This window comes from Heloderma suspectum, chromosome 3 (genome assembly GCF_057233095.1).
Source record: "Heloderma suspectum isolate Gila_16-S chromosome 3, 16-S_ref, whole genome shotgun sequence".
Classification (NCBI taxonomy): Eukaryota; Metazoa; Chordata; class Lepidosauria; order Squamata; family Helodermatidae; genus Heloderma; species Heloderma suspectum.
Window position 1 is genome coordinate 191,891,777 of NC_139460.1, and position 26,733 is coordinate 191,918,509.

Genomic DNA, 26,733 nt, shown 5'->3' on the forward strand with positions numbered 1-26,733 from the left:
AAATGCCACTGATGTTGTCACTGCTCTAGTTGTGTGCACTGTCACCAGAGCAGAGAAGTCCAAGCATTCCAGTTAATAAGATAGTTTAATGGTCTGCACCACCCAAGACGCCAGGTGCTGGGACAAGACAGGGAGTCCTTTCCTAGATCCCCCACAGCAGATGAACAAACACTGGGATCGAAGAAACTACTCTGTTCTAGCTTTATAAAGTGCACAAGCCTTACAAACATCTAAGGTGTACAGCATCTTCTCAACTGCAGTTGAAGGTGAGGTGAAAAAAGCAGGAAGAACTACAGTATATCCTGACCCAAATGAAACTTGAAACACATTTAGGCAGGAAAGCAATATCAGGACGAAGTACTACTTTGTCCCTATGGAAGTGTAAGTATGGAGCATCCATGCAAAGGGCATATAACTCCCCTGAACATTGGGCCGAGGTAATGGCCACTAGAAATACCACTTATAGGGAGAGAAAGATCTGCTGTCGCAAGAAGCTCAAATGGCTTTTTGATAAGCGCATGCAGTACTACAGACATGCTCCATGCTGGCACCAGAAGTTTTACAGGAGGAGCAAGATTTTTAACTCCCCTCAAAGACTGATGAATCAGAGGATGTGAGAAAACAGAAGAAAAAGGATAGAAGAACCATCAGCAACAAGATGGAAGGCTGAAATGGCTGCTATGTAAACCTGAAGAGAAGAACACTTAAGTCCTTGCTCATGGAGTGACAATAAAAATTTCGGAATGTCCTGTATGGTACAGCAGACAGGGTCAAAATTATTGTCCCTAGCAAAAAGCATAAAACGTGTCCACTTATTTGCATAGATTTTCTGGTGGCAGGTTTCCTAGCTGCCTCAAGAACAGACTGAAGGGAAGTTCACTCGACCTAAGGCCAGATCCTCCATGCTGTGAGCCACAAGGTAAGTAGGTCCAGATGTCTCACTCTGCCTCTGTCCATTGACAACAGGGCTGGTGTTGATGGGAGCCGAAGACAGTCCCCTCTGCACCAACGCAGGAGTTTAGCAAACCAAGGCTGCCTTGGCCACCACAGTGCAACCAGGATGCCCTCCGCCCCATCCTTCTCCACCTTTGCTACCACTCGGATAAGAAGGGAAAATGGCGGAAACATGTAGAGGAACCATCCACTCCAGTCTCTGGCAAACGGGTCCCCAAGAAACCATGTACCTCTGTCTGCTTGGCTGCAGAAACTCCAACATCGCGTACTCCTCCAACGCAAACAAGTCCAAGGAGGGATGACCCCACTGATGGAACAGGCAGTTACGCATGCTTGGTTTGAGCTCCCATTCGTGGGAGACTGGAAAGGAGCAACTGAGATGGTTGGCCAAGCTGTTGTCTTCACCCACCATGTGAATTGCAGAAAAGTCGATCCCCTGGGCAATGCACCATTCGAAGATCTGTATCGTGACAGGAATCAATGGTACACAATGAGTCCCTCCTTGTTTGTTGAGGTGGAACACCAATGTCACGTTGTCAGAAGCGATTTGGATTCAACAACCACAAAGGACCATCTTGAAGGCCTTCAAAGCCTTGTCAACAGCGAGAAGCTCCAGACCACTGATGTGATTGCTTGCCTCTGTCTCTGACCATAGTCCCTGCCCCTTGAGGTGCCCATAGTGAGCACCCCAACCCCACAGAGAAGCGTCCATCGTGACTGTCAATGTCGGAGTGAGAAGCTGGAAAGGCATTCCCTGTAAAAAGTTGGATAACACCGTCCACCAGCGAAGCAAAACCCTGACAATAGAAGGGAGTTGTAGCCTGACTCTCCGTGCATCTTGTTGAAGGTCAAATGACCTGATGAACCAATTCTGCATCGTTCTCATGCAGAGATGGGCATACGGAACCACAGCTGTTGTAGTCGCCATCAGCCCAAGTAGCTTCTGCACTGTGTAAGCCCTTACAGTATGGAGAGCTAGAACATCCGTCTCTAGCTGCACCAGCACTTGTGCCCGATCCATCTACAGAATCTATGGAGGCTCCAATGAACTGAATAACTTGAGATGGCACTAAAACCAACTTCTCTATGTTCAAGAATAAACCTAGGTCTTCCAACAGATCCATCATACATAGAATGGCAGTCTGCAAGTGGTGCTTCGACTAAGCAACTAGAAGCCAATCATCGATGTAAGAATAAATTTGTACCCCTCAAAGTCTGAGATGGGCACACACCACAGCCATGCACTTCATAAAGACTCTTGGGGCTGTAGCAAGCTCGAAAGGCAGCATCTTGAACTGCAAATTGGAGAAAACACTGGCTGAACTCCTCTATTGCAGTAAGAAAATATACATCTTTCAGATTGATGGTCACAAACCAATCTCCTCTCTGCAACAAGTGTAGGATTGAAGTCAAAGTAACCATTCTGAACTTTCTGGGTGAGATGAACACATTGATCCCTGAGATCCAAAACTGGGCAAAGCCTACCATCCTTTTTGGGCACCATAAAATACCTGGAATAGAAACCCTCATGCATCTCCAATGAAGGGACCAGTTTGATTGCATCCTTCAAAAGAAGCTTGTCTACCTCCTCTAGAAGCACTTCTAGAGATCTAGAGATAAAGTCATGGTTGCAATACCCGAAAAGGGAGAGAGAGTGTTGAACTCGATTCTGTAACCTCACCAAATAATAGCGAGGACCCAGGAGTCCATTCTTATTCGCTGCCATGCTGGAAAAAAGGCTGTGAGATGGGAGCCAAAGAGAAGAGAGTGGTCTAAGAGAAGAGGCGGCAGAAGAGGACAAAGACATTGTTTCTTTGCATAGTCTGTTCTCCTACGAGATGACTGGAAGCATGATGTCGAAGCAAATTGATGTTTCTGTTGAGGGACTGGTTGCTGGCACACCAGCCAATCCAGCTGAGGTCAAGACTGGTGAAAAGTTGACTGACAGTACCAGCAGCACTGTCTAAAAACTGGTTGAGCCTGCGATCATCCCATTTTCCGTGCCATGGTCTTCGCCTTCTGTACAGTTTCCATGGCCTCCTTGGTCTTGGAATTAAATAAGCCCTCACTGTCGAATGGAAGGTCCTCAGTTCAGGAGTGTGCCTCCTGTGTAACTCCAGCTGATCTTAAGCAAGCATGTCGTGGGAGCACAATAGCCCCCACCATTGCTTTGGCATCACAGTTGGCTTGGGGCCAAGCAGTGTTAATCTGTTGCCTCACTACTTTAGTCGCCTCAGATTGAAACACGTGCACCAGCTAACGCTGATCATCTGTAAGGTAGTCACACAGTGAGCCAACCTTCTCCCACATAGGGATGTCAGAGAATTTCGCCACGAATCTCGGGGAGGCCGAATGCCAGTGCATTTGGCCCCCCGAAATCGGTGGCAGAACGGTCTGCCCCCCTGCCCCCCCCCGGACAGGACTTACCTTGGCTGAATCTTCCTGGCGGCGGCAGCTCCAGCAGCGGGGCGGCGGCGGCCGGTCTTCTGACCAGCTGCCACCGCTGCCATTTACACTAAAAAAAAAAAGTGATAGGCTACATAAAGATTTACATAGCCTATCACGGCTAGATTTTTAAAAAACACCACGATAGGCTACGTAAATGTTTACGTAGCCTATCACGGCTGATTTAAAAGAAAAAAAACCTGCGCGTACGCAAATGGCGGCACCCATGGGCGCCGCCATTTGCGTTCCTTATTTTGGCACATCAGTCTACGGAAACATTTACATAGACTAAGACAGCGAAAATAAGGGGAACGCAAATAGAGTAGACGCTACGCTATTTGCGTTCCCCTTATTTTCGCCGTCTTAGTCTACGTAAATGTTTACGTAGACTGACGTGCCAAAATAAAGAACGCAAATGGCGGCGCCCATGGGCGCCGCCATTTGCATACGCGTGGTTTTTTTTTTCTTTTAAATCAGCCGTGATAGGCTACGTAAACATTTACGTAGCCTATCACGGCTGACTGCAGGGATGCAAATGGCAGCGGCTACGGCCGCCGCCATTTGCAGAGCTGGCCAGCCAGGATTCGGGGGGGGGGAGGAACGGAGCGCCTCCCTCCCGGCCAGAATTTCAGGGGGGAGGGACGGAGCACCTCCCTCCCGGCCAGAATTTCAGGGGGGAGGGACGGAGCGCCTCCCCCCCGGCCAGAATTTCGGGGGCAGGGATGGAGCGCCTCCCCCCCACCGCGAATGTCACCCTTCGAAAAGGTAAGTGACTTTCGTACATCCCTACTCCCACAAAAAGAGCTGGTAACGAGGCACAGTTGCTTGATAACTTGTGACCCATAATTCAAGGGACGCAAAGGAACAGATACGCCTGCCCATCAAATCCAGTCTCCTCCCCCTCGTCTACTAGAGAAGAATGAACCCACTGAGACCTGCCCTGCGACGATTCCACAATAAGTTGGTCGGAGAATGGGTGAACAAAAATCTTGCATCTTTCTCCTGGACCCTATACATGGTCTCCAGTCTTTGAGAGGTCGGGGTCATGGAAGAAGGTGCCTTCCAGGAAAGTTGTATTGTCTCCAGTAAGGTTGGAATAAATGGGATGGCCACTGGAGTGCTTGAGTCAATCTGGAGAACGTCAAACACTGGATCTTTAACTCTCTCCACAAGTTCTTGAGTCTCAAGGTCAAGTGACTGGGCCATTCTAGAAACCTGTTCAGAAAAATGTCCCATATCTTCCAAAAGTGAGAATGGGTCCTGAGAGCCTACTGTGTCATCAGGTGACAAAAGTGAAGCAGATTCGGATTGGTTGCCCTCCCCTTGGGGAGCAAGAAGAGCCCTGCTGAACATCTCGGTCATCATGCTTAGGAGACTCAGCCTGAGGAAGTGGAGAAGATACTCTGCTCTCATCAACTTTCTGCATCTCAGAAGTCTTTGGGACCAACGGTTGAAAAGGAGGTGGAGAAAGCTGTGGAGCAGGCACTGGCAATACAGAAGGTGACACACCCACAACTGGTGGAGGAGGAAGAGATATAAAACTCTCCGTAACTGGTGGTCGAGATAGAGAAGCTGATGGAGAGAATTCTTGGTGGTGTCATTGAGCTCCTGGATAGGCATAATGTCCATAAGGATAGGGATGAGGTTGATAATAATTCCAGTCATCCCAATCATGGAAATGTCTCAGGGGTAGGGATGGATGGAACACTTACCTTCCGTTCCATTCTGTTTCCACTGGGGGGGGGAAGCGCTCCGTCCTCCCCCCCAGAATCCTGCCCGGCTGGCTCCGCTCCGCGGCCAAGCCGCAGAGCCGCCGGCCGGCTCCGGCCGCCCTCAGCTGGACATCCTGCTGCTGGGCAGCCTGCAGGGACGCAAATGGCTGCTGCTGTAGCCGCCGCCATTTGTGTCCCTGTATTTAGCCATGATAGGCTACATAAGTATTTACGTAGCCTATCACGGCAGGGGGGGAAAAAACCCAGCATACACAAATGGTGGTGGCTACAGCCGCCGCCATTGGCGTTCCTTATTTTTCGCCATCTTAGTCTACGTCAATATTTACGTAGACCAAGACGAAGAAAAGAAAGGGGAACGCAAATAGCGTAGCGGGCATTATTTGTGTCCCTTTTTGATTCGCTGTTTTAGCCTACGTAAATATTTACGTAGGGTAAAACGGCGAATCAAAAAGGAACGCAAATAGCGCCCACTACGCTATTTGCATTCACCTTTATTTTCACTGTCTTAGTCTACATAAATATTGACATAGATTAAGACGGCAAAAAATAAGGAACGCCAATGGCAGCAGCCGTAGCCGCCGCCATTTGCGTATGCGTGTTTTTTTTAACCCAGACGTGATAGGCTATATAAGTCTTTACGTAGCCTATCACGTCTCTGTAAAAAAAAAAGCACACACACAGACTGCAAATGGCGGCGGCAGCAGCCGGTCAGAAGACCAGCTGCCACTGCCGCCGCAGCCGCTACTGGAGCCGCCACTGTCCAGAACATCCGCCCCAGGTAAGTCTCGTCCCGGGGGGATCCGCAGGAGGTGGGGGGGTGGCAGGCCGTTCCACCACGGATTTCGGGGGGCTGAATTCACTGGCATTCGGCCTCACCGAGATCCGTGGTGGAATTCTCTGACATCCCTACTCAGGGGAAAGGACCAGTCTGATCCTTGCTCCCAGTCAGAATGGCGAGAGCGAGACCTCTCCCAATAATACGTTTGCCAAAAATCAGGTGCCCCCTTGCCCCTACAAGAGTAGGCAGAGCAGACTGATTGCAGGGACAATTCACAGTGATGTGCTTGCATTGGAGCCATCCCGACATCCCTTTGATCCCAACTCGGTATCGAGTCTCTTATCTCCCCCTCCAAAATAGATGCTATTGGCACCGGTACTGATGTCAATACCGAAGGTGCAGAAACCATTGGATTTGGCGAGTCTGGCATTGGAGGGGGAGTCGACAAACGAACAGGCATTTTAACCAGAGAGGCAAGATTTTTCTACTCCTCCCTCCTTTTCTTTTTCTTCTGAGCCGCAGAAGAATGGGGAAACCCTGCCTTTTTTGATTATTTCTTTGCAAGACAGATTGCCAAAGGGCGCCCAGGGGTTGGAGGATCAGAATGACCTATGGTTAGAGCCAGAGCTGACTGGGAAGGTGAAACCACTGACTTCTCCAAAACCTCCTTCTGAGGAGGCTTATCTGTGTCTTTAGCCTTACTTGTTGGCTGATCCAACCCAAACGCCATAAACTGGGGGGGGGGGGGCATCTGCCGCCTTCAAAGCCTTCTCCCAAAGAGTCGCCTTGAGTCTGTCAGCATGGTTTTTCCTCACCTGCTTACTAAACAACATGCAGGTGACAAGCCTCCATGATATCGCCTTCACCCAAACAGAGAAGGCACAAGAAGTGACCATCAGTGGGTGGCAGTTTACCCCTACAACGAATGCACTTCCAAAAAGGGACCTTAACAGCCATACATGTGAAGGCGCCACACGATCAAAATGATCGCAGAAAACCAAGATAAAAAAACCAAATATGAACAAATTGTTAAAAACAGAAATACTAGAAGAATGAAGAGAAAGCAAGAAAAAAATGAGAAATTCTCCTCAGTGCAGTCCAGAGATGAAGAAGTCCCTCTATCGAGTGCTACCACAATGGCGGTCGATGAAGAACTGAGGGATTGAGCAGTGGAGTGTGCGCAGTGGGATGGAGGAGGAGGGGTTCCCACCAAAATTCCTCAGCTATAGAAGTGTCCCAAATCGAGGCTCCGCGCATGTGCAAAGCCCATATGTGTGATGCACAGAGACCACAAAGAACAACCATGAGTTCTGCAGTGTATCAGAAGGGTCTAGAGGAGAATGTCAGGCCATCTGTCTGTAAGCGGAAGTTGAACTGAAAATGGGTCACGCAACAAGACAATGATCCTAAGCATGCAAGCGGATCTACAAAAGAATGGCAGTGGAAGAAGAAATTCTATGTTTTAGAATGGCCTAGTCAAAGTCTGGACCTAAATCCCAATGAAATGTTGCAGGATCTGAAGTGAGCTGTTCATGCAAGGAAGCTTTCAAATGTCACTGAGTTGAAGCAGTTCTGTAAGGTGGAATGGGCCAAAATTCCTCAAATGTGATGTGAGAGACAGACCAACATTACAGGAAATGCTTACTTGAAGTCATTGCTGCTCAAGGGGTGCCACCAGGTACTGAATCTTCTAAAGGTTCACATACTTTTTTCACACATGGATATTGAATGTTGAATCAGTTGTGGATAAATAAATGTTCAAAAAGCATAATATTTCTGTGTCATTCGTTTAATCAGGTTAATTATTGTTCTACATCTAGGATTATAGGGTTAGATTAAAATCTAATAAAATTTTAGGTTGGAAATATGTGACAATCCTAAGGGGTTCACAAACTTTTTCTCACCACTATAGATGTGAACTATGTCTTTTTCCTTGGTTAAAGCAGGGGTGTGGGTGGTGAGGAGGGGTTAATTAAAACTGGGGCCACATCTTTTAAAGCAAAGTCTACATGCAGTATTTATTACAATGACAGAAGATGACCAAAATAACTATGCTAATCTGTGGTTAATCTGTACTTTTTAATATCCCATCAGAAAATATTGTCCCAAAGTGAACAGATGCCTACACATGCTAATTGTGTGTTTCTCTCTCTCTTTTAAAATAACTTCAGTGTCCAAAATAATGTTTAGTTCATGTGCCATTCAGGAAACAGAAACATAATAAGAGAGAATAAAACACATTTTTGCTCTGATAAACCCAAAGCTGTGCTCACTCTGTCATATGAAGTGAACGTATATCTTTGTGCACAGCAAAGAAAACATGTGATTGCTTCACCCTGCCCACCTAGATCCATATTTTTCAAATGCATGCCTATATTTCACCATCCTATGTCCTGTCATGACCCAGAATCACTTGTCCCAAAGGTCTCACCACTCCTAAATCTGTCAGACAGAGTCTCAAGGGGGAAACACCCCATGGACTTCCCTGAGGAGTAAGAGGACACATCTGTGACTTTGAACCTGCAATTTTTAGTCCAGACCTCTTGGGTGAAAAGTCAAGAATCAGTTTGAGGCCTCCAGACCTTCACACCAAGGGAAGGGCTTCTGCAGTTATCAGGCTGGCCACAGATATATATGAAGGACTTGTCTGCTGCCTATAAACTGCCGATGGTCCTGTGGACCTTGTTTCTGGCTGCCCTGACTTTGCTACTTGCTCCCTGATCCTTGCCCCATATGCTACCTGCCACTTGCCTTTTAACCTGCTCTTGTTGTTCTGCCACTTGGTTTGTTTGTTTGTTTGTTTGTTTATGCATTCTATTTACAATAGTTTTAGGCTCCCTATTAAAAAGTTCTCAGGGCAGTTTTCAGGATAAAAACAAAGCAAATTAAAAATAAATAGCAATAAAATAAACAACACAATACCCACACAATGTATCAGGCTTGGAAGCCACTAGGCAGCCAATGCAATCATGGCAACAGAAGAGAGATAGTAGCTTGTTTTCACACTCCAGTCAGAAATTAGCAGCCACATTCTACGCCAACCGAAGCTTCTGAACCCTCTTGAGAGGCAGCCCCATATAAAGTGAACTGCAATAATCCAAGCAGGATTCAACACAAGAAGAATATAAGCAAGATCCAAGAGGAGGGGTCTCGGCTGGCTTAAACATTTGCTATTGTTTACTGGACCTCTATCTTGTCAAGGTTCAGCTTCAACTTTTCGGTTCTCATCGAATCATAACAACATTCAGGCACTAATTTGAGGAATGGAGTATCCCCATCTCGCACCCGTCAGCCAAGTAGAAGTAGAACCATTAAAGGGTGGTGCCTCCACCCACCAGTCACTTGAGCTAGGCCAGGAGGAGTTGATGGCCTACCTTGTGTCAAAGCCAATGAGAATGCTCAAAGCCCGAAGAGGGTCTCACTCCCACTGCAGATCAATAGACAAAGATTGCCCATCAGGGCTATCAAAGCAGTCTCTGTTACAGGCCATGGCCTAAACCCCAATTGATATGGGTCTTGAACCCTGGGCCTGCTTGGCTTGCCATGGCCCACTTGATCACATTACCCAAATATGAGAGTTTTGAAATAAGTCCAGCATTATTAAGGTCAGATAGACCGAGTGATTGCTTTTTAATAATAGGGCATATCACAGCCTGCTTCAAGGAAGCTGGCATCTCTCCCTGACCCAGGATTTTCTTTATGATCATCAGCATAGATGGCCCTCCTGACTAGCTTTTACCAACCACAAATCAAGGATTGAACAGGCAAGTGGTGTCCATTTCATCAGGTGACAATAACTGAAACTGAATTCCACACAAATTGGACAAGAGGCATTGGACACCTCTGGGGGAGATAATGGTGTCATCTATGTTGAAACAGATGTGAGCAATTTTATCAATGTCCTTTGCATCATAGCAGGTTTAAGCTATAGCCATTCCCTTTTCCCAGTAACACAAGCCAGCACTGGCCATTCAGTATTTAAAATGCACACTTTGTAATGCAGGAAGCTTATTCTCATTGACTGAGGTTACAAATTAACATTAATACAGCCCTTTCTGAAATTCAGGATGGGGCCAATCAAGGGCTCTTGGGCAGTTTCTGTTCATTTCAATAGAATTTCAGGAAGAGAACTTACTGGTGTGTCGAACCCTATGTTGTTACTGTATCAGACACAGGTATAGTCATGGAAAAGGTCAGGTTTCACTGCAGCTCATTTGGGCATCTCTTTAGGTCACAGTCCTATCGGGATAGTCGGCCACCTCTGAACTCAGAAGCAGCCAACTCCCTTATGCAGGGTGGAAGGGGCATGGAGGGGATTATCTCCTCTGCGCTCTACCCGCCCTGCTTGTGTGACTAGATGGCTGGTTTTGGTGGCTGGCTGGGGAGCGTCCGGGGCGGGGGGAGGCTGTGCAGCATAAGTGGCTTCTGCAGTCCCCTCCCCACCCCTGGGAACACCCCTTATCCGCCCGCCCCACACTTCATTTCCAAGCGCAGAGACCGGCGAGAAACGGGCGCCTATGAGGCAACAGGGGAGGGGGAGGGGAGCGCACTTCCTAGCGACTGCAGTTGGAGCACTGGCTCCAACCTCGGTTCCCAGGAACCGAGAAATCCTATGGCCCTCTAGACACTGTCTAGTGGCCATAGGATTGCTCTCCCCAATGAACGAACAGCAACTAAGCTAGGATAGCAGTAGGTTTACTTCCATTTTGCGGTGGTGCCAACGAATGCAAAGTAATAAGCTTGCTCCATTGTGGATATACCTTTTAGGGTAGGGGTGTTGAACCTCTTCCAGCTCAAGGGCCTAATTCAATTTTGGAGAAGCTCTTGGGGGCCACATTTCAGTGCTGGGTGTGGCTGAAAGCAAAAGGGATGGTGCCAAAAATGCCAGTATATTTTAGCTTAAAGCCTTAGGGGAAGCATTTCAACTTTTTTAGAATGAGAAAAAAAAAACCTGTGCAAAAGCCAGGAAACTAGAAATCAATTGGTGGTTGGGGGGAAGGGGATGTGGACATCTGGTGAACCCCAGAAGGCTGGATTGGGAGTGCAGGTGGTCCAGATTTGGTCTGCAGGCCTGAGGTTCAACTCCCTTGTTTTAGGGCACCGTTCTGTGCCCACGACTGATAGTTATTTTGTGGTAAGATTTCTGTTTTTTCTGCTGAAAACCGTTTTCAATAGGAGAAGTAAGTCTACGAACGATTGCTGCAATCGTGATACTTTGAAAATTGGTCACCAGCTTTGTTGGGATTTTAAAATGTCTCAAATACCTCTTGACTTGACTAGCTGTATAATGTCCAGCCAGAGGCATTTTATATTATTTCAGTATTTATTTATTTATTTATTTATTTATTTATTTATTTCATTTCTATACCGCCCAATAGCCGAAGCTCTCTGGGCGGTTCACAGTACTAGGTATCGGTCACAGAGACCAACAGGAATATACCCAAGATCCCACTACCAATTGTTTTCCATGTTCATGATCACAATCTTAGGGAATGGGCTAGCTGGACTGCCTCCCGGTGACAACAACCTTTGCAGTAGTTAGACAACTGAACTGCTACATGTGGATCCTTTGCAACATTTAGTGATACTCTTCATATCAAGCAGATGAGATTTTTGTACCAAGTATGATTATATATTTCTGCTTTTGCTAATGTTTATTGAACCTGACTTTGCATTTGTAATATATTTATTAATTATTATCACATCTTTCTTTCACACAAAATTTTATTGGCCATTAATGTTTTCATGGTCCGTCAGAGAGTGCTCCTTCCTACTGGCTTTTTCTATCAGTGTGGAAATATTCCTTCCTTCCCCTCTCGTTTTTTTTTCATTCCCTGTTTTTCAGTCATCCCAAATGTAGACCAACTTTGCCATGAAGTCTGCTGAACATAAGACGTGACTAGAAATTTTAACAGGATAATATTTCAGTTCATTTGATTGTACATGGGCTTAAGAGACCTCTGTTCAGCCGTTAATGTGAGAAACTGAATCAGAATATCTTGCTCTAGAGAGCTGAGTGCAGCATTTCTGTGTAACCAATAGACAAGCAACGGCAATTTACCCCAAAGAAAGGAGAGGTGTACTAATAGCAATTTGAAATTCTTCAGGATGGCATTTTTTCATAGAATGAGCTTTCATTCATTGTTCTATTTTCAGAACGTGAAAAGTAAGCTGAGAAGTTATGCTCTACAGCAACTGGTGTTCAGAGGCATACTACTTCTGATGCCAGAGAGAATATATAACCATCATGACTACTATCCATTAATGGCCTTAAACTCCATGATCTCCAACATGAAATTTGCCTTTTTCACAGAAGATGCACACTGAATTGTCAGTTTCAATTAAATTAGCTATTCCCCACAACCCTAAGATCATTTTCCTGGCCAGTCATCACTAGCTCAGACCCCCTCAGCATATATATGAAGTTAGAATTTCTGCCCCACTGTGCATCAGTTTGCTTAAACTGAACCGCATTTGCCATTTTAATGCCCTTTCCCCTAATTTGGAGATATAGTTACAAGCGCCAAAAGAATCTCTTTTTGTTATAATCACCCTAAATAATTTGGTGTCATCAGCAAATGTGTGTCACCTCACCGCTCCATGATAACTCCAGATCATTTATGAATAATTTAAAAAGCACTGGTTCCAGTACAGATCCTTGGGGGCCACCACTAATTACATCCCTCTACTGTGAGAACTGTCCATTAATGGTCCAAGACATCACCCAAGAAATCCATTGGGAGAAGGCCCATGTGCAACAAAGCTGGTTCCCAGTGGACACACTGGGAGGATCATCCTCTTGATGTGCCTGTGGGGAACCAAATGATGTCATGGCTGTGGCCATGCCCCCTTTGACATCAGGGGGCATGACTATGTCCCCTGATGTTAGGGCCATGGCTACACCCTTTTTGATGTCATTCATTCTGCTGAAGGCTAAGTGGGGGTCATCTGGCCCTCACCCAATTTTAGTTGCCCACTCCTGCGTTAATCAAATGGTTTCTGGAAGCCCACTGACTAGGACTCCCAATGCTCCTCAAATAGTTCAGCTATTAGTAATGGCTCAGCTTTATTACAAAGGAACATCGGGGGAAGTTGCTGGTTTTAATGCAATTAACATTGGATTTGGCCAGAATCAAAACAAGAACTGAATCCAAATAATTTACACAAGTGGTTTGTTTAAAATTGAGTCAGGCATGCTGCCCACACAGGAGCATCACACCCTTTGCAAAATATTGTCTAAACCAGGCCTGTACATGTGATCCACCAAGGTGAACAGCCAACTGGCTATGCATGGTATCATCTCCCATTTTATCAATCCCAAAGAGGGAGCAGAAACAAGAGGTTTACTAAGCTCTTACAAGACCACCAAAAATGGCTGGAGGACTTTGTTTGCCTCATGGGTTTATATCAGTAGTTTTCAAACTGTGTTCTGGGAAACCCTGAAGTTCCTTGGAAGCTTGTATCAGTAACAGTGGACTAGTTTCTCTGAAAGACAGCTTGCCCACCACCACTATTGAACTTGCCCTTCAATATCCAACTGCAAGAGTGTTGCTTGTATTCTTCTAGGTTTCAGGTGGGTAGAACATGTCAACCACTCATAACAAAGGTGTAAATCCATGAAACTCTTCCAAGAGGTGCTGGGATCAAGGGTTCGTTTTATGATATTTGGTGGCATCACTAGCAACTTATTGAATTACTGGTAAACTAAATTCCAAGGAAGCTCAAGACCTTGAACTTTAAATGGTGACTACCTCAAGGTACAAATTAGTATCCAATGATCTATCTTTATTTATTCATTTATTTATGGGTTTCTTAGACTCCTTTCTCAACAAAGACTCAAGGTGTCCTAAACAAAATGAAAACATACAAAATTTAAAACAGCTAAAAACAATTATCTACTAAATACCACCACTTCCTGTGCAGGTCCTGCATTCAACAGGTTTCCACCTTGTTATTGCTCTCCCTCCCTCTCCCTCCTTGCCCCTTCCCATATGCATCAGTGGGATGGAATCTTTAATATTTCTCATCATTGTGTGGCACTTCTACATCTGCCCATAATCAGTAAGGGGTATTTGGTATTCTTTGGCCTTCATACCTGGAATGCTTGTTTCTGGGTAAACCTGCATTTTGTATGGTTAGCATTACAATGGTGGAAGGGAGATTCCTTGTCTTGCCAATGTGGATAGGATTGTACATAGCACCTCCATCACAACCCTTCTCTTTCCCTAAAGCAAGATCTTTCATGACACAGCTGCACCAACAGTTGGCCTTGTATTCTACAGTAGTGCCATACAGAGCTGTGCCGAAATTATTTACTTAGCTTCATGTTCATTTTTGTGAACATTAACGTGTGCCTCCTCTTTGTTTTCTGCACATGTAGTAGACATGTTTACATTGTTTTGATATTGTTTTCCCTTGGTGCAATTCTCTTTCTCTTTCCTCACTGTCCTTGGCTTCATTTGTCCACACTGCTGTTTCATCCTATTGGTTGTGGTGACTCCTATGATTTTGTTAATTATGTCACTATAAATCTGGATGACATAACGGCCAGATACTCAGACATAATCAAGTGGATTGCCACAGGCAATAGGATAAAATCACAGTGAGGACAAATGAGGCTGAACACAAAGAGAGGGAGTAAAGAAAGGGATTTCCAAGTGCACAAGAACAGAGTTCTTTCTAACTGAATTCTTCCTTAGAGCACTCTTGAATAACCAATTTCAACCTGGCATCTGCACACTGTTCTAACGTAAATTGCAACTGCCTGCAAATAGCCCAGAGGAAGATCTCTGTTGTAAAAAACATGGTTTAAAAAAAATGTTTTCCTTGTGTACACAGATGTCCCCTTCCCTTTCCCAGCAACTGGTACCTTCCTACTTTTCTTTCCAGAGCTCATTGAGGGCAAAGAAAGAAAATGAAAAGGTACAAAGAAATAGCAGCAACAAAGGTGATACAAGGGCACTGATCAGCAAGCATCAAAGCCCCATACATTTTCAGCGAGATGAGTATTTTTCTGGTAATTTGTTCAATTGCACTGAATATGCTACTTTCAAAGCCAGTATCAAATTAGATTTGGTGCAATCCTAGCACCAGATACCAGACGTTTATTTATTTATTATTTATTGCATTTATATCCTGCCTTTTTTCCTCTTGCAAGGAACCCCAAAGCAGCTTACATTATCCTCCTCTCCTCACAACAACAACCCTGTGAGGTAGGTTGGACTGAGAGTCTGTGACTGGCCCAAAGTCACCCAGTGAGCTTCCATGGCCAAGCGGGGACTAGAACCCGGATCTCCCGGCTCCCAGTCCAACGCTCTCACCACTATACCACACTGGCTCTGTTTCGATACACTGGTGCAAGACTACAAGGCATGATGCTGCAGTGGTGCCACTACCTTTGCACTTGATTCCACCCAGAATGAGCAAGCCAAACTCAAACATTTATAAGTCCCTTTGATTTCAGTGGGAGAGCTAACTGTCACAAACTGAGAGCCAGCGTGGTGTAGTGGTGAGAGTACTGGACTGGGAGCCGGGAGATATGGATTCTAGTCCCCGCTCAGTCATGGAAGCTCACTGGGTGACTTTGGGCCAGTCACAGACTCTCAGCCCAACCTACCTCACAGGGTTGTTGTTGTGAGGATAAAATGGAGAGGAGGAGGAGGAGAATGTAAGCCACCTTGGGTTCCTTGCTAGAGGAAAAAAAGGCGGGATATAAATGCAATAAATAAACAAACAAACAAACTATCATCTATTGATGATTTTAAAAAATCATAGTATTTTCTATTAGTGTTATTCATTATAATCTCTGTGTGATAACTGTTAAGTATAGAGTGATCAGTACATGTGTTTTGGAACTGGGGCAAAGAAGCTTGGGCTGGTTAATCATTAGAAGCAAAAAGCTTCTTGATTAAGGAGAAAAGGGACCTTCACAAGGCTGCCTCTAAAGTTAGCTGTGAGCCTGGCTGTGTTAGGAAGATGCCCTCTTTGGGTTAGATGCCAGAGCTACGTGCAGGAGCTGTGACTAGGTCTGAAGCTGCTGCTTGAGTCACCTACGCACTGTATGTTAAGATAAGGAAATGAAGATAATGTTAGGTGGGATGTTACAAAAGATAGGATTTTGACCTGGTTGAGCAGAGTTCTTTGGAAAACATGAAGCCTATCACACATCGTTACTTAAGCTCTGCCAGCCATGTTTGCCAGTTACATAAATATAAGAGCTCTATAATGATTGTTTTGCTGGTTGAGAGGAATAGAAATTTAATGTTAATAGGAAAATGCTAGCTTCTAATATTTTGAGCATCACCTTGCTTGCATGTGAAATGAGTGCAATTGTACGGTAGTTTGAACACTCTTTGGCATTGCCCTTCTTTGGAATTGGAATGTAAACTGACCTTTTCCAGACTTGCGGCCATTATTGAGTGTTCCAAATTTGTTGGCATATTGAATGCAGCACTTTAACAGCATCATCTTTTAGGATCTTAAATAGCTCAGCTGGAATACTGTCATCTCCGCTAGCTTTGTTGTGAGTAATGCTTCCTAAGGCCCACTTGACTTCACTCTCTAGGATGTCCGGCTCAAGTTCAGTGACCGCACTATCATGGCTATCAGGGACATTAAGATCTTTCCTGTATAGTTCTACCAGAAGTACAAGCGGGGTACAAGCAGGGTTTCGAAGAGGCAGAGGAACTAGAGAACAAATCGCCAACTTTCGCTGGATCATGGAGAAAGCAAGAGAATTCCAGAAAAACGTCTATTTCTGCTTCATTGACTACGGTGTGGATCACAACAAACTGTGGCAAATTCTTAAAGTGATGGGAATACCAGACCACCTTACCTGTCTCCTGAGAAACCTGTACAAGGGTCAAGAAGCAACAGTAAGAACCAGACATGGAACAACCGAGTGGTTCAAAATTGGGAAAGGAGTACGACAAGGCTGCATATTGTCACCCTGCTTATTTAACATATATGCAGAGTACATCATGAGAAACGCCAGGTTGGATGAATCACAGGTCGGAATTAAGATTGCTGGGAGAATTATCAACAACCTCAGATATGCAGACGATACCACCCTAATGGCAGAAAGCGAAGAGGATCTAAAGAGCCTCAAGTTGAGGGTGAAAGAGGAAAGTGCAAAAGCTGGTTTGAAACTCAACATTAAAAAAACTAAGATCATGGCATCTGGCCCCATCACTTCCTGGCATATAGAAGGGGAAGAAATGGAAGCAGGGACAGATTTTACTTTCTTGGGCTCCAAGATCACCACAGATGGTGACTGTAGCCATGAAATTAAAAGACGCTTGCTCCTTGGGAGGAAAGCTATGGCAAACCTAGACAGCATAGTAAGAAGCAGAGACATCACCTTGCCGACAAAGGTCCATCTAATCAAAGCTATGGTTTTCCCAGTAGTAATGTACGGTTGTGACAGCTGGACTATAAGGAAGGCTGAGCGCCGAAGCATTGATGCTTTCGAACTGTGGTGCTGGAGAAGACTCTTACGAGTCCCCTGGAGTGCAAGGAGGTCAAATCAGTCAATCCTAAAGGAAATCAACCCTGACTGCTCATTGGAAGGACAGATAATGAAGCTGAAGCTCAGATATTCTGGCCACCTAATGCGAAGAGAAAACTCTCTGGAAAAGACCCTGATGCTGGGAAAGACTGAAGGCAATAGGAGAAGGGGACGGCAGAGGATGAGATGGCTAGATAGTATCACCGATGCAATGAATATGAACTTGAGCACACTCCGGGAGAAAGCGCAGGACAGGAAGGCCTGGCGTGCTATGGTCCATGGGATCACGAAGAGTCGGACACGACTGAACGACTGAACAACAACAACAAGCTTCTAATATGCTTCTAATCATCCAGTTGTATTGTTTGTAGTAATGATGAGTCTTGCTTGTTTTATCATTGCAACGTTTTCTTATTCTCTAACATTGTTTAAGCAATAATATATATTTTGTAGTACCACTTTGTGTAATTTGGCTTGAGGGCACTTCAGGGACCACAACCCATATATTAATTCTTGAAGCCCAGAACACTCAGCTGGAATGTATAAATCTGTTGCTAAGTGGGGTCTATCCATATAGCTGCAGTTTTCTCTCTTGGTCAGGTGAGTCACACACACCTGTTCAAGTAAGAGAAACAAACTAGTTGAATGGAGTGGGAATAGTTTACTCGTCTCATAACCACCTGTTTAAATCTCTCCATTGAAATGAACAGAACTTGAAACTGCTTTACGTTATAGATACAATCCACCCAATGTCTGAAACAAGCCGAACAAGCAATATTTACTACATGGAATCATCTGGGCTGCTAAAGTGATGGTCCTTTCTTATATAAAAACCATAGCTATTTTGATCATTGTGTAGATGGAACTATAGATGTGTTTATTAACTAGACTAAAGATACATTATAATCATATAACTGCAACAAAACATGATGATCCTTATTTATATTACTGAACTACAGAAATACATTATGATGAAACTGTGGCATCTTTTGACCATATGTACATAAAACTGTATTAGCCTACCATCCATCAACAGCCATTGTTAACCACAACATAAAATTCTAGATTATTTGTAGGACCCTAAATTCTCCAATAGACTGAATGACACCATGGAAGAATTTATCGACTGAATTTTTTAAAACACTGCTGGCATTATCAGGGCCAAACTAGATATTAGGGCAGGAGTGGGCAACTTGTGACCCTCAGTTTTTGGACTGCAACTTCCATCATCCCTAACCACTGGCTATCCTGGCTGGGGCTGATGGAAGTAGTAGTCCAAACATCTGGAGGGCCACAAGCTGCCCACCTTTGTATTAGGATATCTAGTATGGCCTAATAATGCATATAGTATCTAGTTTGGTTCTCATAATGCCAGCAGTGTGCAGCTGCCACTGCAAATGGCTGCTTCCCTCCCAGAAATGTCCAGCTGAACTCGTGTTGTGATGTCCTAACATTCTGTGTTCTCTGCTCCCATTCCACATCCTTAGCTGCTAATGGTGGGGAAATATGGAACGTCGTGGCATCACAACATGATGGAAGTTCTACTAGATACTACACAAGAAAAGGGGGAGGGAAAGGAAAGGTTCCTCCTGTGCAAGCACCGAGTCATTACTGACCCCTAGAGGGACACTGCTTACGCTGGCGTTTTCATGGCAGACTATAGTGGGGTGGTTTGCCATTGCCTTCCCCAGTCGTGACTACCTTTCCTCCAGCAAGCTGGGTACTCATTTTACCGACCTTGGAAGGATGGAAGGCTAAGTCGACCTGAGCCAGCTACCTGGGACCCGGCTTCTGCTGGGATCGAACTCAGGTCGTGGGGAGAGTTTCGGTTGCAATACTGCCACCTACTACTCTGCGCCACATGAGGCTCTAAAAGGGGGAGGGACTAGATGCATTTTGGCTTTATTCAGGGGTAGCCATGCATTACCTATAAAGTCTAATTGGGTCCTCACTATTTAGGCATATATTATGATTCTTACAGATCTGAATTTTCATGGATCAGCTTTCCTGTATTATGCCATTGTAGTGCTGTTTTTTTATATGAACTAATACTTAACATACTGACGGCAAGAACAGAATCTGTCTATACTGTTCATACTCTGAAAACTGCAATTAATCTGCTCCCACTTCAAAACATGAAAATAGAAGTACTATCCCAAAAAACAAAGTAAATTTCCCAATTATCTTTCAAGTAAGTCTGAAAGGCTGCAGTATTTTAATCCCCTCCCCCCTTTTCTTATTGTATGCAGGTGATAAGTACAAAGCTTTCAGCTGAAGTAGATGAATGGAGCAATTTAAAGTCTCATAATTGCTTTGGGGGGTGGGAAGGAACAGGAAGTATATTAGAATACTCACTTTGACGAATCTATGAAGTATATTACAAGAGCACCAATACTAAGAGCGAAGACTAAAACAACCTGCAAAAGTGAAGAAAAAAAGGCAATCACTTTACATGGCACAATTGAAGCATTTATTATTCAAACAAGCAAACAAACCAACAAAAAGGAATGGGGAAATAGTACATGAAATGTTACAGTTCCATTTTAATTGCCTTCTGCTTTACCCAAAACAAGAATTGTGCTTGCAAGGTTTGAGAAAACTAAAGATCCTGTTGGAAATATATACACCCAGAGATAGCCAAATGCATTATGGTGCTTGAGTCAGAAAATCCAGATGGTGTCCAATGTTGATAATATAATAATAAGATAATTGACAATTTGCTACATTTTAATGGTATCCCAAATCTGTCACCTGAGGCAGAATGCCTCACCTTGTTTGACCCAATTCATATCATATAGTTATTTCCCATACAAATGTCCATAGGCCCTGAGATCTTCAGCAGAGCCTCTTCTCCAAGCTGCATCCTGTCAGGAAATTAGACTTTCAGGAAATCAGATTGCTCTTTCAGTATGCAATCACAACTGTGGAATATACTCTATGAAAAGGCTTGCCAAAGCACCCCACTGCTCAGCTTTGGGCTTGTGAAAACTTTTTTTGTTGACAAGAGAACTTTAAAATATTGCTGTGGTAGATTCTTGGATACCCAGCTATTGCCAGTAATATGCAATTTTGTTACCTACTGGATCACTGACAGAGCACAGCAGAATCTGGCAGGTTATGGGCAGAGCCTAGTGTGGCCAATAGCAAACAACAAAACAACTTTGTAGCCAGGTAATCTTCTCAGTGACCCATCACAAATCTGTAGGGTTTTTCTCTTAAACTTCATCTAATACAGTAAAGATCTGAAGCATGCAGGATATGTTTCACCCTGAACACAAATGGACAGGAGTATACTGTTTCTAATGCAGTATGGTCCTTCCTGGAGTGGCTGGTTGCCACTGAGTGGGGAGGTAGAAGGTTCTGGTTTTTTGCATTACTACAGCATAAAAGGCAATTGCACAGAGAAGGTTTTATAAAAAATGATTTCAATCATGTTATCATGGTACAGTGCTGTAGACATATTTGCTACTGGTGACAGATTTTACTACAGGTGAAACAGATGCATGATCAGCCGTGGGTTTGATACTTTTGTACCAAATATGTATGACAACACACTGTACTTCATTTGCTCCTACTTCTAGAAAAAGTTGTTGCTACGAATGCTGATTTTATAAATATCTGCTGCTGTTATAAAACTACATAAGGAAATATATTTTACAAAACATTAAATATATTTTGCATTAGTTAATACACCGCAGGCAGAGCTGCTAAATTATTTGCACAATTGAGTTAAAAGGCCACATAGATTATTGACTGGTAATCTCATACAGGATGCACAATAATTATAACTAACAGCACAATCCTAATATGGCTACTCAGAAGTAAGCCCCACTGGAATTATGCCCAGCTAAGTATGTATAGAATTGCACCCTAAGATATTATTAGACAAAAGTAGAAGTGGGATAAAAGACCATCTATAGATGAATGGAGTAGAATAGCATAGAATATGATGATAATGGGGAAACGAGTAGCAGTTATTAAGACACAGCTTGGCAATAACAGAGTTATGATTACAGTTGTAAATGATGGCAGGGGGGAATACATAATATTAGAATCAAAATAACCCCTCTGAAAATACACGTGTCCAGATACTAATGTTGTAACACGTAGTATTTGGTTTGCATAAGCACAATTGGTTGATTCAAAAACAAGTATAGGTTGAATCCAGGATCTGCCTTCCATGGACAGAAGGGATCCATTCATGGAAGGTATCTCCAACCAATTTTTTGGGATCTCCCCTCCCGCCTGCACCACAGGTCCCCCCATTCAGCAGGGTCCCCCCAACCTTCTGTGTAGAATTTTCAGGGGGCTGGAGAGGCTGCCATGACGAAGAGGAAGCCTATGTCTGCCAGCCAGTTTCACATGCCTATATCTAGATTGAATGTGATATAAATCAGTATCAGTAGAAAGCAGAGAGTAGGAATAAATGGAAAATTCTCCCAATGGAGGGATGTAAACAGTAGGGTCCCACAGGGATCTGTATTAGGACCAATGCTTTTCAATTTATTCATAAATGATCTGGAATTAGGAGTGAGCAGTGAAGTGGCCAAGTTTACCAATGACACCAAGTTATTTAGGCTGGTTAAAACAAAAAAGGATTGCGAAGAGCTCCAAAAGGAACTCTCCAAACTGGGAGAATGGGCATCAAAATGACAAATGAGGTTCAATGTAAACAAGTGTAAAGTGATGCATATTGGAACAAAAAATCCCAAGTATAAGCTGATGGGATCTGAGCTAGCAGTGACCAACCAAGAAAGAGATCTTGGAGTTGCAATGGACAGCTCGATGAAAATGTCAACCCAGCATACTGTGAAAAAGGGAAATTCCATTTTAGGCATAATTAGAAAAGGAATTAAGAATAAAACTGCCAATCTCATACTGCCTTCATACATATCTATGGTGCAACCACACTTGGAATACTGTGTATAGTTCTGGTCACCACACCTTAAAAATGGTATTGTAGAGTTGGAAAAAGTGCAAAAAAGGGTAACTAAAATGATCAAGGGGCTGCAGCAACTTCCCTATGAGGAACAAGTGTACAAAATTATGCAAGGTGTAGAGAAAGTGGATAGGGAGACATTTTTCTCCCTCTCTCATAATACTAGAACCTAGGGTCATCCTATGAAGCTGATTGGATGGGGATTCAGGACAAATAAAAGGAAGTACTTCTTCACACAGCGCATAGTTAAACTATGGAATTCACTACCACGGGAAGTAGTGATGGCCACCAATTTGGATGGCTTTCACAGGGGGTTAGACAAATTCATGGAGGAGAAGGCTATCAATGGCTAGTAGTCCTGACGGCTATATGCTACTCCTGGTATCGGAGGCAGTATGCCTTATGTACAACAGGTATTGGGGAACATGGACGGGAGGATGCTGTTGCACTCATGTCCTGCTTGTGGGTGTCAGGGTGGACACAGAGCCCATAGAATCCCAGAGTAGTTCTGATTCTGAGGAAGAGCAGTCGCTCCTGGGAGAGGAGCGCACTCTTCTTTCCCAGGGCCCACAGCTGACGGAGATTCCTCCCACCAGCATTCCTAGATTAGAAAGCAGTCCAGAGAGTGACTGAGCACAGATAGCAGACTTGGTGGTTGCGTGACGCAGACGCAGAGAGCAGCACCAGATGGAGGGCACAGAAAGGAAGCGTAGTGCCCGGTTGGCGCGCAAACAAAGGCTGCGCCCAGAGGATCCAAAGAAAAAGGGGAGGGACTCTCCCTAGTCCTTAAGTTCAGGGGTCTGCCAGTAATTCCCTTTCAAACGGGGACCAACTGTTTCAACTTAGGGCATAGGTACTCTGCTGCTCAGATCTAGTTGCTACCTGTAGAGTTGTTAAGTTGTAAAAGAAGAATAAAGCTTTGAAAGGAATCCCTTTGTCTGTGTCTGGACTTAGCTACTAAATTAGACTGAGAGAGGCCTCCAAGGAGCCCTTGACAGTGGGTTTCCCATGGGCAGCTGATTGACCACCGTATGAACAGAATGGACCCTTGGTCTGATCCAGTGTGGCTCCTTTTATATTCTTATGGATAACAATTTTGCCAAAGATTGCCAGTTATTGCCTTTTGTGGAAGGTAGGGAGGCTGTTATCTGCCCAAGGCTGGCATCAGAGGTAGGCATGGTCGAGGCATGGTTGGGCAGGAGCCAACTGACTAGAACCACCTGGCGTTGCTCCTCCTCTTCACCACTGCAACCTGCCTGTTCACCTGTCTGTCACTCTGGCCCAGACAACAGTGGTGGTGGGGAGAAGGAGCAGTAGATGCCATGGCCTGCTTGCTCCCCGGCTCTCTGCTACCACTTTTTTGCTTGGCAGGCAATGATGAGAAAGAGGAAGTGGAGTAGCAGTTGACAATAGGGATGAGAAGCTAGACTCACTGAGGGTGTCTTGACCAAAGGCACTGCAAAACCTGGAGCCAACACTGATCTTGCCTGCTCCTTTAAAATTTCCAGCTGTACAAATAGCATAGAGGAATTATAATTCAGGATCGCCAAGATCACAAGCCAATTGCACATCCCTCTCTTCCCAAAACCTGCTCTTTGGAAAGGGCTCAAAGCTCGGTGGGAAAGTAAAAGCTTTAGATGCCAAAGGTCCCAGCTTCAGTAACCTGCTACTACAGATAAAATATCTCAGGAAGAAGCAGGGCTGGGTAAGATCCCTGACTGAAACCTTGAAGCAAGGCTGCCAATCAAAGTAGCTAGTACTAGACTTAACAAAGCATGTTTTAAGGCAGCTCCTTATAGCTTGTATATCTCACCGGCATCTGAACAAAATCTGACAGCTGTGTACTTCTCTGCCATTTGTTTCCTCCTAGCTTGCTGAAGCTGAGAACCTCTCACAACTGATGAAAATCAATATTGTATGTACAGAAAGAAATAATGGAAATCCAATCTAAAAGGAAATACTGTTTAGGATTATTAAAACTGCAAGCATGTTATGAATCTTTGCAAGAACCCTCATTTTGACAAACCCCTTTAACCCAGGATACCCTAAGATAGTGCTTCCAGTAGTGAGATTCCAAAAAATTAGAAGAATCCTATATAAAACAAAAGTTTCCACTCCATTGACTAAATACATTATTTGGATTTAGATAATTGTTTAGCCAAATCAACCACTTAGGAAAGTTACTCAGTCAGATGTGCATTTTCTATTTTGCTTAACTGACTGAACAAAGAAAATGCCCCCCCCCCCCCCCCGCCAAATGTTAAAGAATCTCAGACTTGGGCTTGAGGGGGAAACCCAGTGCAAATAGGAGATATGACAGAGCAGTATTGGTTTCTTGAGGACTGGTGACCCCTGTACCTATCATCTGGCAGGGAGGAAATGAACAGCCCCACTCAGGGCCCTTTCAGTAATGTTTCCTTTGCATTCCATGATAAGTGATTTTTCCATTTTGCTTCCCCTTACAAAAAAGGAATTAAAAAAAAATAGTTCAGGGAAACAGTATGTGTAAGAAAAGTGCTTAGGATCGATTCCAGTTTTGGAAGAACCTAGAATTTGCCACACAAAAAAGCCAGCTTCCCTGGCAATAGCAGTCTAAACTGCTCTAGGCCCAAAGTAGCAAGAGGAGAGGTTTGCTTCTCCCTGGCTACGCTCAGACCAATCTTCTGCGGATGCCCTGACCAGAGTCTAGCCTTTAGCTCAGTGGGGCCCTGCCCTGCTCAGAGTTGTTGCTGACATCCAGTCGTTCCAAGGCTTCAGAAGGTGGGATCAGCAGCCCCAGAGGGTTGTGGGATGGGATCTGGAACTATCTATAAAGTCTGCTATGCAGTTGGGCAGGGATAACAAAGTTGGGACATAAGAGGAAATTAGTATTAGTTAAATTGACAAAGGTGTTTAAGAAGTGTGAGTGACATATTTATGGATAATCCTTCTGAATGCATGTTGTGGGGAGTGAGGAGGATTTTATATAGTGTTAAACTCTGTTTTGGTCTTCTTGGGCCAATGAAATGCCTGTCTCAGGTTATCTCATGCTGGTGATGAATCCCAGGAATACAATGAAGTAGGCTGAGAAAACCACTGCTCCACACACAGGCTTTTTATCCCCACGTGTGCGCTTTCTTTCTCTCCTCCCATCCCCCCAGACCCTCATGGGTCTCAACCTGCAAAGTCTCTATAGCTTTCACAATCTCCAGGAGTGGATATCAGCCTAAAACTTCACAAAATTGCCATTAGAATCCTTGGAATACTTGATTTTTGTGGAACTTACTTCACAGATACATGTGTTTAGGGATTGTGGACTGCATAATTTCTCAATATTTTATCATAGGGCAGTCTTACTGCAAGGCCAAACTGGAAATAATTAGCAGGTAAATCCAGAAAGAGATGAAAAAACAAAAAAGACAGAGTCTCTGTTCTTCAAACCATCATTCAGCTGTGTAATAACACTTCCTGAAGTGGGGATAACAGTTGTTATATATGGTGCGCTGAAGCTCTGTGGAGGCACAGAAAAGCTAACAAAGCCTTGCACTATTTTGTTTTTGTCTAACGAAAGAAAAATGTTAATTCTTTGGTGTGCAACTTATCTGCACTGTGCATGTCAGCTGGGTTGAAATTATTTACAATGACACTTATAAAATCCAAATCACCAACAGATTCAGTTGTCTTCATATTCAGGTGTGAATCCTTATTAGTGCCTTTTCATTTTAATTTTATGACACCATTTGAATAATGTTTTATTAATCATTTTGATAGGGCAGACCGTTCTTGCAGAATTTGATACAGTCATTCCATCCAAAAGAAATAGTTAAATAAAACAGAAGAATAAACAATCCATCTGGTTGAAATAGTGCCCTCTTTGGCCAGTCATAGTGTGCCTCAGTAGGTAGAGTGCTGGCCCGATTTAACTGATACCTTAATACATGGGTGGGCAATCTTTGGGGGTCAAGGGATGACATTGCCCCCCAGAACCTCCAGGAGGCCACACCACTGTCTCCCACCACTGACCCCAAAATTCAGCAGCATGATGCCAGCATCCCAGCAGCAGTGACAAAACCGACACTTTTTTTGCTGTCACCATCACAGCGGCAAATGTGGTGGTGGTGGTGGTGGTGGAGGCAGCTGGGGCTGCACAAAAGACCAGGGGAGGTGCATGCAGCTCATAGGTTGCATGTTGCCCACCTGGACCTTAGTGCTACTCACATGGCTGTTCCTACATCACTAAGGTCACATATAAAACATCCGCCAACATGAACAAGATGGCTTCTATGGTTCAGGGCTACAGAAGCTGGCCAGACCACATTAGTGGAGGTTTTGTAAACTACCTATAGTAGTGTGGGAACACGCAGCCATGGAAAGTGTGTGAGGTGCATGGTCAAGGATT

General features: G+C 44.3%; 1 protein-coding gene across 3 annotated transcripts in view; it reads right to left on the reverse strand.

Annotated features, from left to right (window-relative positions):
- The window catches only part of KCNMA1 (potassium calcium-activated channel subfamily M alpha 1), an 829,668-nt gene that overhangs the window by 451,323 nt on the left and 351,612 nt on the right, over window positions 1-26,733 (reverse strand). For all 3 annotated transcript variants that reach the window (XM_084845225.1, XM_084845223.1, XM_084845224.1), the window contains exon 3: window positions 19,772-19,833. In XM_084845225.1, coding sequence (XP_084701351.1) covers window positions 19,772-19,833 — 62 coding nt within the window. The remainder of the gene's footprint in view (window positions 1-19,771; window positions 19,834-26,733) is intronic.